The 12043-nt window shown below is 41.8% G+C and overlaps 1 protein-coding gene across 1 annotated transcript; it reads right to left on the reverse strand.

Annotated features, from left to right (window-relative positions):
* Positions 1 to 6421: 6421 nt before the first annotated feature.
* Positions 6422 to 11921, reverse strand: LOC108004608 (probable serine/threonine-protein kinase kinX). The gene is made up of 3 exons (XM_017067548.4): positions 11774 to 11921; positions 7837 to 8012; positions 6422 to 7783 (listed from the first exon to the last, which is right to left on the reverse strand). The coding sequence occupies exons 1-3, from the start codon at positions 11802 to 11804 to the stop codon at positions 6743 to 6745; spliced, it is 1248 nt and encodes a 415-aa protein (XP_016923037.3). The 5' UTR covers positions 11805 to 11921; the 3' UTR covers positions 6422 to 6742.
* Positions 11922 to 12043: the final 122 nt, after the last annotated feature.

The raw sequence follows: 12043 nt of genomic DNA on the forward strand, positions 1-12043 counted from the left end.
CAAATTGCGCGATGAGGCGTTGTCATTTATATGGAAGAAAAGGACCCAAAGATATTTCCTGTTTCCCTCATAATAATAAAAAATAAATAAATGGAAAATGAGAAAACGCAGCTCGAACATAAAAATGACCAAGGCAGCAGTCAGCAGAGAGACCAGTAAAATCGCCGGGGGGTGGCGATGGGGCCCTGGAAAATTGGTTGGGGGGGGAGTGAAAAACAGCTCGGCAAAAGGAAAATCGTCTATCGAAACGCTCGCCGCATTTCACCTGCAGCGTTTTGATAGCCCGGCGGATGGGCGGGATGCGCACCTCCATTAAAACTAATGGGAAATTTGCTATAATTTGATTCCACAGACCGAGAAGAAGATGCTCCGTCGTCCTTCAAGGACCCGGGCAGATTGAAGATGGGAAATTGCTCGAGATTTGATTAATTGCAAATTGGAAATGAATTGGGCAGGCAAATCAATGGCAAGTTGCTTGGAATTTTACTGAAAAGTTGAGGGCACTTGAAGAAAAATGGGTATCAATAATAATACAAATATACTGGAAACCATTTTTGGAAATATTAAACATTGGTTTATCAATCTCTTAGGACAGTAAAATATTTATATGCCTTCCTTTTTAATAAAAACTCTGGATTAAAAATTTACTATATAATTTGAATGTAGTTTTAGGCTTCCAAGTAATAATGCCGTAATTTCTATATTTTCTAAAATGTAAGTAATGAAAACAATACTATTTTTGAAGTTTAACATTTTATACAACATTTTAACTCTGCTGGGGTTCTTTTAAAATGAAAGATAAATAAGACCACTTAAAAATATATTAACTGCTTAATTTGGTTCCTATTTTACCAATATTAATGTTCAGAAATTTGCATTTATAATGTATCCTTAAAATTTGTAGATACAGTAAAAACAACTTGTAAAGATACAAATACTCTGAACTTTTTTTTTATAATTTTCCATCAATCTTAAGCCAATTGAAGTAATGCCTTTTGGCCAATTCCAAATGCCAATTACCCCCTCTTTTCCTTGGCATTTCTCCTCCCCTATCCCCATTTTTGTGTGTAAATTTGAGTTGCCTAATTCCAGGCGTTACGCCTAAAAAGGGGGTGGGTCATGGGCGTGGGTTCAGGGGTCAGGGGTCAGGGGTCGCGGGTCGGCGGAGGATTGGCAACTTGAGTCTGGGCCAAGTACACGCGCCTGCACATGCGAAATGAGAAAACTTTTCGACCACAACATCGACGTGGTGGCAAGCGTTAACAGCCGGCGGCCCACACAACTACAACGCAAATACAAACACCAATGCTCGTGGAAAAGCGCCAAAAACCCAGCTCCTGCCACGCCCCCTTCTCCAATTTACCCCCACTTTTTCGCAGTGCATCGTTGTTGTCTGCCCGCAAAAGATTGCTTTTAGAAATTTATAGTTTCAATAATGTGGCGACCGCGTTCCACGAACCGTTGCATTGTTGGTGGGTCGCGGAAAAGCGGGGAAAGTGTGGGGTGAGTCGGAAAAGCGACCGTGTGTATACACGTGTGTGTGTGCATTCTCATGTGTATTTTCAATTTACGCGTCCATAACTTCAAGTTCTGCAAGTTTACCTACCGAGCAACACCCGAAGGAACAAGTTGTCGACGGGCCGCATATCGAACACTTGAGCAGCAGCCACACACGGATAGGCACACAGATACTTCACACACACGTGCATACGAATACTACTGCAGAGTTATAGTGTTGCAGCTGAAATCGGAGCTAAGACTAAGGCTGTGCCAAAGACAAATCTGCACTGGGGGAAAAGGTCACCTAAAAACATTGAAAATGACTTCCTCCCTTAAAGAATCTGAAGAATTCGCGTTTTGTTCTTTTACATATTTGGGCTAGTTTGGTCGACTTTGTATAAAAAATATAGAAATGATATGAATGTAAAGTAGCATTATGTATATTATAATTTTTTTTGAAAAGTATAAATAGTGCAAGCCCTTCTAATTAAAAAAAAATGGAGAATTCGCGTTTTTTTTAATTTTTCAGTTAGTTGAAAAATAGAGCTTTGTATATTAAATAAAAATGTAATAAATATCAAGAAGTGCTTTAATTAAATGAATAGATTGCTTAACTTTTGTTACGTATTAATCACTAATTTAAGTCCACTTACTTCCCCTTTATTTCAGTTTAATGTTTCCAGAAAAAGAGTTATATTTATTTTTTTAATCTTTGTTCCTTTTTTGAGAGTGCACAACCTGAAGATGGGGACTTGGGACTAAAACTGAAACCGAAACTGAAGCAGTTGCCGTTTCCGCAATTACAAAACTTCCGCAAAAATAACAAAACACTCGGGTGGAAAACACCGCTGAATGTCGAAGGGGTGAAGAAGGGAGTTTGGTGGCTGGGAAAATGGTTTGGGAAAAGCTGGCAGCACATGTGCACCAAGCCAAACACACACTTTTCCGTGCATTTTTCTAGGGCAGATTTTAATTTCTTAATGCAGAAAGGGCACGCCGAGGGGGTTAAGTGTGGTGGCTGGGCGAATTCCGCGGAGTGGGGCCAGCAAAGGGTTAAGCACCGCCGGACAACTTTGTCTTTGTGCATTCGCAATGAGACAACGGTCGTCGCATCTGTTGCCAGTCGAAACTGCAAGTCAATTTCAGAAAGCTAAACTAGCCGAAAAAAGCAAGAATGTGATGGATGTGTGTGTGGGTTGTTGTCCTGATATTATCCCCCCCAACTCACAATTTTTCCAGCTTTCCCAACTGCCATTAGTTGGCTGTCCTGTCGCCCAGCAGCCATTAGCCTCGTTATCCCCAGCTCAATTTTCTCATTACCTACCATATTCTCATCCACATAGATGGTATACGCGTCTTGCATCAAAAGAAATTGATAATCTCTTAATAAGCCGAGAGGCAAACAGTCTAAGGATATTTTTCCTTAGCCGAAAAACCAACAAGCAGGCGACTTCAAAAGGAGTTTCCCCAGACACGTGTGTGTGTGTGCTACAGATTCCAGATATTATATATCCCCAATCCCCAGAATTCTCGGACAACTCCCTTTTGACACGCACACAAATCACTTGATTCAATCATCTCGAAAATTGATAACATGCCATTTACAAATGACATCACTGGAAAAAAAGCAAACTCATTGAGCGCCTGCCACAAATTATTTATAGGCCAAGAGCACAACAAAAAAACAACAAGATACCCCAAAAAATTAGGACACGTGCCGCCGGTTGACCAGCCTCTTGGCCACGCCCCCTTTTCAGCCCGGGTGAAAGTTGCACTGGCCAAGTGAAAGTGAAAGTAAAAACCCTCTAACCGCACACGGCACGCACCCAGAAAAAGAACAACCTTATAAGATCGATTGTCCCAACCTTTAGATATCCTGTATTAATAGAGATAACTTCAGGATACTATGGATGTTTTAAACTGGACTGTCTTTGAAATATAGTTTTAAGGAGATATAAAAAAACTGTGTTTTTAGGCTTAAAGATACTTACTTTATGTCAAAATAAAAACGATATGGATTTAATAGGAATACATTTTGATTAATTCGTTAAATCTTAAAATGTGTTAAATGCACTTGGTTATTATAAAAGATCCCTATATTATAATCTTCTCCATTTGTATTTAGTTTATTCAAATTTAAATAGTAATATACTTTTACACTAGCACCCAAAACCAGTATACCCTTGCTGGTACTGAGAAAAAAAGAGAAAAAAAAGGAAAACAAGCGGGAAAATTTCACCACACCCCTCTGGAAACTGCCTCATTTGGGATGCGTTGCACGCTGAGCTTTTCATTTCAATTTGAACGCATTTTTTTGCGGCCAAAACAAGGAAAGCAGAAGGCTAGCCATCATCTGAGCAATCTGAACAATCGGCGCAATCGGACAATTGATTCGAACGCATTTGCGTGCTTGCCTCAAATAACTGCAAATTATTTTCAGTCGCTCGTATTCTTTTGTTGTGCGGGGATTCCCCATTGTGCCATCAGCCTCATCAGGCGGCAAAATGGCAAAATGGGGGGTGGTCATGGAATCAAGTTAAGTGATTCGCTACGTGATGCTCTTTTGGGGCCAAGCATCGTAAAAAGGTTCTGGCAAAAAAGTGGAGGTGGACAAAAAAAAGCAGAGAGCACTCCCAGGAGTGTCTAAAGGGCAGGCAAGCCAAGATATACGAAAAACTATTCTTAAAATAATATTATAAATTATACTAACATCAGTAAGGTAATCAAAAAAATATACATTTATTTCCTAAAATATTTTTAATTACCAAAAAGATCAAACGATTTGTTGTCTTGTTTTTGAGAATTACATTTCATTAATATGGGTATCTGTAAGCCCTGCCTGATTAAATTGAATTGCGAACACAACTAGTGTTCTTTGTTAAGATTCCCTTTGGAATATGGCCCCCAAACCAATGTTCAAACTCTCATTTAGACCCAAGGCTGACCGATCCATTGAGCATTAAACAGTTGACCAAACTTTAATTAAGAGCACAACGAAAACAGGCAAACAAAGCCCACAATGGAGTGGGCCCAAAGAAAGAACTAACCGAAAAGTCAGCAACACTTGAGCCAAATGTCAAATACACAAATATCCGAAATGCGAATGGAAATGGAAAATGGCAGTGGCAATGGCAATGAAAATGAAAACGCCCTCCGGGGTGCATTTGCCAGCCAAACCAAGTGACCCGACCCTATATACGACCCGATTGAATAGAAACTATAACGGGACAAACAATAACTTGGACCCGGAAAAGGTTAACACTCCAAACCCTCCCCAAACCCCCCAATGTATATCATTCTGGTATTGATAGCTGTGTAGTTTGTTTTTGGGGGTAAACCGGAGACAAAAAAGTGGACAAAGAAGAGTTAAGGCCAAGGCAAGTGACAATAACAAGCACAAAATGGACACTGCTGATGATGATGATGACAATGGACCCAGTTGGAGAAGGACCTTCTGCTCCTTGGGACGACTTGACATCCGGCATAAATGTCAAACGCCAACTTTGACCGCAAATCTAGATGGTTGGATGTTGGGTCAATGCATCGGCAAAAGGGACACGGCGGATGACCAGCAGTAGCAGCAGGACAAATATATTCATGACGATTTTCGAGACAGGACCTTCCGCAAGTCCATCAGTTGCCAGACCGAAACTTAAATATCTATATACATACCCATTCCATTTAAAGCACATCCCGCTCTGCCATTCCAATTCCGATTCCACATCCCATTCCCCATTGCCTATAACATTCCCATTCCCATTTCCAACCCAAATCCAACCAAGTGCGTCGCTTAATTACAAAACGAACAACGCATAAAAACCAACAGAGACAGGGTTCGTCGATGGGCCACCTCCTACTTTACCCCCAAGGAAGGACACTATTGTCTAACGGGACTCAATGCCATACCATGCCATGCACTGCTAGAAAATAAGACCAACTTTATATAAAAAAGAAGAACTTTATGAAGATGCGAGATAATTTGAAAGATATAATAATCGTATATGTTTATTTTATTTTTCTTTCTTTACAAGTGTTTAGTGAAGATGAAAAATATTTTTAGAGATAATTTAATCTATATTCCAAATTTGTATTTGGATTGTAAGGATTGAAGATATTTTGAAATTTATTTTAAAAGTCTTTCAAATAGATTTAACATATAATTTTTTAATATTTCACATTTCTAGATGACTTATAATAATTTAGAAACGCATTTAAGTAGGGCAATTGATTAAAGATTTATAAATCAAGCTTACCAACCCATATTACAATTTTTAAAATTCTATTTTGATAATTTAGGCCTTGTAGAATTTTTTCCAGTGCCTTATCCCATATCCCCATGCTCTTCCACTGGCCGCCTCATCGTTTGACATTTGCAATATTTGACATTCAAGTAAAGGCATAAATTTGCGTTTAATGAAATCCAAAGGCGCCCGGGCCATTGGGATGTATCTCTCTCCCTTCGCAGGGGTGTCAGCACCATATGACTGCGGCCATGGCTCTACCGGAGGGGGGGTGCTGAAATGGGGGTCCTTCGGCCCCATATTCCGACCCTTTGACGACCATTAGGCGGCCAACCGCAGCGACAGCTGGCAGGGCCAGCAAATTACAACAGCGGATACGAGGAGAGTCTATTGAGCGGCCATTGAACATGATGATGGCAGGAACGTGTCCTTGGATAGCACTCGGTCTTAGGCTATAGGTTTTAGGCTCCATTTCATACAAGTTAAGCCCATGACAAACCCATTTGGGCAATTAAATAACAGAGCTTAGAAAATATGTCTATCAAAAACACAATTTCAGATCGTATAGCTCTGTGTTCCCACTTATAGATAGGCTCTACTCCTATAAGTACCATTTCGGTCTATGATGTAACCATGTATAAATCTGTGTCCCCCTTATAAATAAAAAATACAATAGTAACTGCATTTTTGATCGAAACATTTAATGGTTTGGCAATTTGGAAGGCCCCTCTACTTTCGAATACTCGACGGTAACAATTTTGGTTTGATAGCTCGTCTAACATTTGTAGGTGTTTGTGTCGAGAAGACCCTAAAACTGGCGAGCCATCTCGAAAAGCGTGTGGAGAGTTTTTAGAGTTGACGGAATATCTTGGCTAGGACTAGGATAAATACCCTCCATGTTTCTTGTGAACGACGTGTGGTACAATTGTAGAAATTTAAAAAATATATAAGTAACTAAAACCAAAAAAGAAAACGTAACGCCATCAAGAGGGATGCACGGCTTAGTTTCGTCCACGCCTGGAAGAACCGGTACGGTCCTCGGGCTTTGGGGGCGGAACCGGAGCCTGAGCCGGGAACTGAACGGCAACCGAGGTGCGGTGCCGGGTAGCCACGGTGCGGGGTGTCAGCAGCTTGTTGAGCGGCTCCATGGATGCAGCCTCCCTGGTCTGGATCACCTTGTAGCTCTCTTCCTTACTATACATGGTGGCAACGGGCTTGATGCCCGACTTCTTCTTGGGAGGACTCTTGGGAGGACTCTTGGTCCTCGGCTCCGGGACAGCGGCTGCAACCTCAGTGGGTTCATCCAAATTGAGCACCTCTTCAGTCTGTGTGCCTTGCTGGACGACAATCGATTCCAGCTCCATGGGTCCAGCCTCCCTGGCCTGGATCACCTTGTAGCTCTCTTCCTTACTATACATGGTGGCAACGGGCTTGATGCCCGACTTCTTCTTGGGAGGACTCTTGGGAGGACTCTTGGTCCTCGGCTCCGGGACAGCGGCTGCAACCTCAGTGGGTTCATCAAAATTGAGCACCTCTTCAGTCTGTGTGTCTTGCTGGACAATCGATTCCAGCTCCATGGGTCCAGCCTCCCTGGCCTGGATCACCTTGTAGCTCTCTTCCTTACTATACATGGTGGCAACGGGCTTGATGGCAAACTTCTTCTTGGGAGGACTCTTGGGAGGACTCTTGGTCCTCGGCTCCGGGACAGCGGCTGCAACCTCAGTGGGTTCATCCAAATTGAGCGGTGGCACCTCTTCAGTCTGTGTGTCTTGCTGGACAATCGGTTCCAGCTCCTCAGAGTTGTCAGTGGCGTCATTCGACATCGAGTCTTCCAAATAGTCCTCATCCACCAGGGTATCGGCCTCACCCTCCTCATCGGCCTCACCCTCCACATCGGCCTCACCCTCCACATCGGCCTCACCCTCCACATCGGCCTCACCCACCACATCGGCCTCACCCTCCTCATCGGCCACCTCACTGTCCTCGGCTTCCTCTTCCTCAACTTGATCAGCTTCCTCGTTGGGTGCACCGAAAAGGATGCTCTATAAAGAGGACTTTTAGACAAGGCTCGAGAAGAATCGATTTCTAAACTCACATAATACATCTGACGTTTCATAATCGTATATATTACGCATCCGCCAATGGCAACGGCAATGCCGACCAGTCCGGCCACCAAACCAGTATCGTAATGGGTCTCGGTACGATTAAACACTAAATCAACGAGCTGATACGCCTTCAACACGATCGTATTAATAACTTCAATTCCACCCTCTGCAAAATATAATACAAGATCAGCTCAAAGTATATATATTTAAATCGTTGAGAAGTAAAACACAGGTAGGGTATGTCAATATAGAAAACTTATCATGTGTTTATAAAGGATGTGCGCGTGTGTTCTCAATGGGGAAAAAGAGATTTGCAATTAAAAACTTGAAATCTGCGCAGCGAAAGCAAATAAAATGCAATTAGCAAGATTTGAATTAATTAAGTAGTAAGTACAGTCGTCACCGGCTACGGCAAACAAGTTGATATGGAAACCCCAGGCTCGAAGTTTCGCTTTATTAATAGCTGGAAAGTAGTGGGGAAAGCGAAGACATGTGCCAGACGATTCACGCACAAACACATGGAACAGTTGTCTTTTGTTTATCTTGCGCACAGACATACGAAAAGTGGGCGGAAGTGGGTGAAAGTGGGAGTTGGGGTGGTTGGACTACCCTTGCAAACTCTTTTTGGCGGCGGGAGCAACAACAGCAATGTGCAATTATCGCAAAATACCTTAAGGTTTACATCGACAATGTGGAAGTGGCGGGAAAAGCTGGGAAAGTTGGGGGGAAAACAGGAAAATTCAGAGTGGCCCACAGGTGTGCCCAGCCCCCTTTTCCCCATCGCCCCCGCTGTCTGTCTGCTGGTGTTTACCCAAGTGCTTTGCATTGAAGTGCATTTCGGCATGTAATTTGTAGTTCTTTGCTATTTGATTTTTCGAGCTTTGAGCTTAACCCCCCCAAAACAAAGTATTTCAGCCCTTTATCACGAAACCGATTTTAAATCATTTAAAAATGCTGAATATCTAGTACTACTGGTCTGCCAATTAACTGATCTCTAATATCACCTCACACCTAATCATCAGCCCAGTGATTCCCAAGCCGCGATCAAATTTGTAAGATCAGCACAAAAAAGATAAAAAAAACGGGTTGTATGGCAAGAGGGCCTTTGAAGTTCGATAATTGCAAATTCCTTGTGCATGTTTCAGTTCGCATCAAATCGTCGCGCAATGATCGGATTTAAATCAGCGGCGACTGTGGCGCAACTAAATTGATCTTTTATCGCTTCAACGATGCTGCTATGTCTCGGGGAATCGAGGATCGGGGATCGTATCGTATCAGATCGGAAAGGAATGAAGGGGAGGGGGGATGGTTCTGCTCCTATGGGATCGGATTGGTTCGGTTTAGTTGGGCTCTTGGTAGCCGGCGCGTAAAAGCTTACAAAATACGACAACGCACAGAAGCGCATAACTCAGCAGATGGAGCAAGAGGCGATGCGAACCGAGAAGTTGTGGTGCACTAAGAAAAACTAATTGGTATTAGTCCTGAATTAAGATGTTACTGGCTAAAAATGCAACTAATCAACATTGGGCAATGGCTGAACAATATTGTGGCGCCCAACGTGGGGCCTTTTTATGTTATTAATTATAATGAAGTAGAAAATCATTTTCTCAACAATTCATTTTAAAGGATCTTTAATTAGGGTTAAGTTATGATTTTAGATTGTAAGAAATCAATTTAAATAAGCTGAAGGCTAACCTAATACCTAATACTTAGGTAATAATAATATAACTGTTCCTAAGGTTATTCCATTATAAATCTTTAAGACTATATATTTCTCTCGGTGTACTACTGATGCTGAAACCGCTCAAGCGATTGGGACATGGGGATCGACGACTACGACGACGACGTTCACGCGCTGGGATTAAATCGGAAGTTATGCGAATGTCAAAAGCTCGTCTCGTCCCGCTCGTCCCGCCTCCCGAGGTTCCTTGATTGGTGTGGAAGCCACGAGATTCAGCTGCGGCCGATGAAGAGATGGCCATTCGGTTGCCGGGAGAGTGATGAAGTAAAAATTGTTACCGTATCGAATGCGGATTAAAATCAGCTAAACAAGTTGCCAGTCGCATTGGTCGCTCAATGTCTGTCGATCCTCCGCTCTGAGCCCCTCTTCCCCTTTTTTCTCACTCTTAGCCATATTGATGGGCCATGAAGAGGGTCAAAGCGAATCGATAACGAATCAATTAAGCGGTGTTCGTGGAAGAGTATTGCGACTTTAGATAGGGCATTAAGTGGGCATATTAATTATTTGCTCAACGAGGAGTATATTCTCTATGCTAAACTTCTTCGAATACAATCCCATCTTAATGCAGACTTTTAATAAATGCCAAGAAATGAATCCCAATTCCCCTTCCACTTCAGTTGGTGTCTTCTGTTCTTTTCTCTAATCAGCAACATTTCAAGTGGCTGGGCAAGAAAATAAATAAAAAGAAATCGGTCGAAAATGAAAGGGATTAAACAAATAAATCACTTGGCTCCGTTTTCAGGACATTTTCGTCTAGATTTTTCATCAAAAGCAAGGGTGAAGCCCAAAGGGTAAAAAAAAGGGTTGCCCACACCAATTAATGAGTTAAAAATTGTGCAGCATTGAATGAATTGGAAAGGATAGAGGCGAAGGATTTCCCGCTGTCCCGCAGCAAAAGAGCAAAATTAATGAAGATATTTCGCTGTCGTCGGATGGTAAAGATGGGGGACGACGACTTTTGAGGACCAAGGAAAAAATCATTTGATTTTTAATTACGCTGATTTTTTATATTAGAACGGAAACAGCTTGGAATAGCAAACACCTTGGAAATTAACACGCCCCGAGTTGGGCCGACTCGACTCAAGTCGACTCTTGGTGACTTGGCCACTTGAGCCACTTGGATCGGAATCTCGGGGGTCTGGAAAGTGGGTTCGGTTCGGTTCGGTCCGGGATTCTCCTTCTCGGATGGCACTGCCAACTGGCCCCGGCACGCACGAAAGGGTTTCAACTTAATTAAACCGTTTCTTCTTTTTTCGTATACTTTTATTTTTGCCCCTTTTGACGCAATTGAAAATGTGGGGGGAAAGCTGGTGAAAAGGGGGGTCTAAACTGGCAACTGTCAACGTATTGGGCACTGCGAGAAGTGGGCACAAATTGACATCTAAAGTGCTTAAAATTTTCTTTAATTAAGTGTGACAAACTGTGGGCAAAATAAGCAACGAGCGACTAAAAGTACAAGGACAAATGGTTGGGGAGGGCTTAAAATATATGGTAAGGGAATATTTATGGTAGAATTAAAAACTATAGAACTTTTTAAAAAGTTGTTAGTGTTATATAAATAAGGAATAGGCGTCATTTTATTCACAAGTAGGCTTTGAGAAACTTGACGTTTGAAAATTAAATAAGAGCTAAATAAGAGTTGTGGAGGGCCACAAATATATGGTAAGAGAATATTAGTAGTAGAAGTTGGCATATTATAATTTATTTTTAAATTAAAAACTATTTAGCAAATACTTTGTAAAGTTATTTATTTACAAGTAGGCTTTGAGAAGCTTGACGTTAAATAAATAAATAAATACAATTCCTTTTTGAATAAATAAGTCCGCCTAACCTTACCATCTCCCCTCGCTGACTCATCGCGGGCCTTGAGTATCGCAATAAATAACCCAAAAGCACAAGATGCCAATTGAGGAGCGAGGGGAGGACAAAAAGTATGAAAGGCCACGGAAAAAGAAACCGAGGACGAGGAACAGTAGCTGCCCACGCAAAAAAAACGGACGACACTCAATGGAAGTCATTTGGAGCTCGTAAATAAGCAAAGTGCAGCATTAATAGTTGCTGATTAAGGAGCGCCTACGGGAAATTAAAATTAAGTAATTTAGACCCACGTACTTGGTTGCCGACCAAAGAATTCAAAGACGAAAACTAAAACCGGTTGAATAACTTGTAACTGGAGTAAAACTTACCGAAACTTCCTCCTGAGGCAAACAGTCCCATTTCTATATATTTTTTCGTGAAAATTTAGACAAAATAATATATTTGGTTTTAGGGGAGAAATATAGGTATGTTTCGTAGGACCGTCTCTCTATAACTGAACTTATGCCGTTCGAGCTCTAAGGCCCTTGACAATTCGGGCTCCAAGGCTAAGTTGATAAGAAAATTTGAAAATAATCGCCATACTGGGGAACTATTAATATTTAAGCTACTATTAAACATGCATAAATTATAGTGGTAAT

Source organism: Drosophila suzukii, chromosome X (genome assembly GCF_043229965.1).
Source record: "Drosophila suzukii chromosome X, CBGP_Dsuzu_IsoJpt1.0, whole genome shotgun sequence".
Classification (NCBI taxonomy): Eukaryota; Metazoa; Arthropoda; class Insecta; order Diptera; family Drosophilidae; genus Drosophila; species Drosophila suzukii.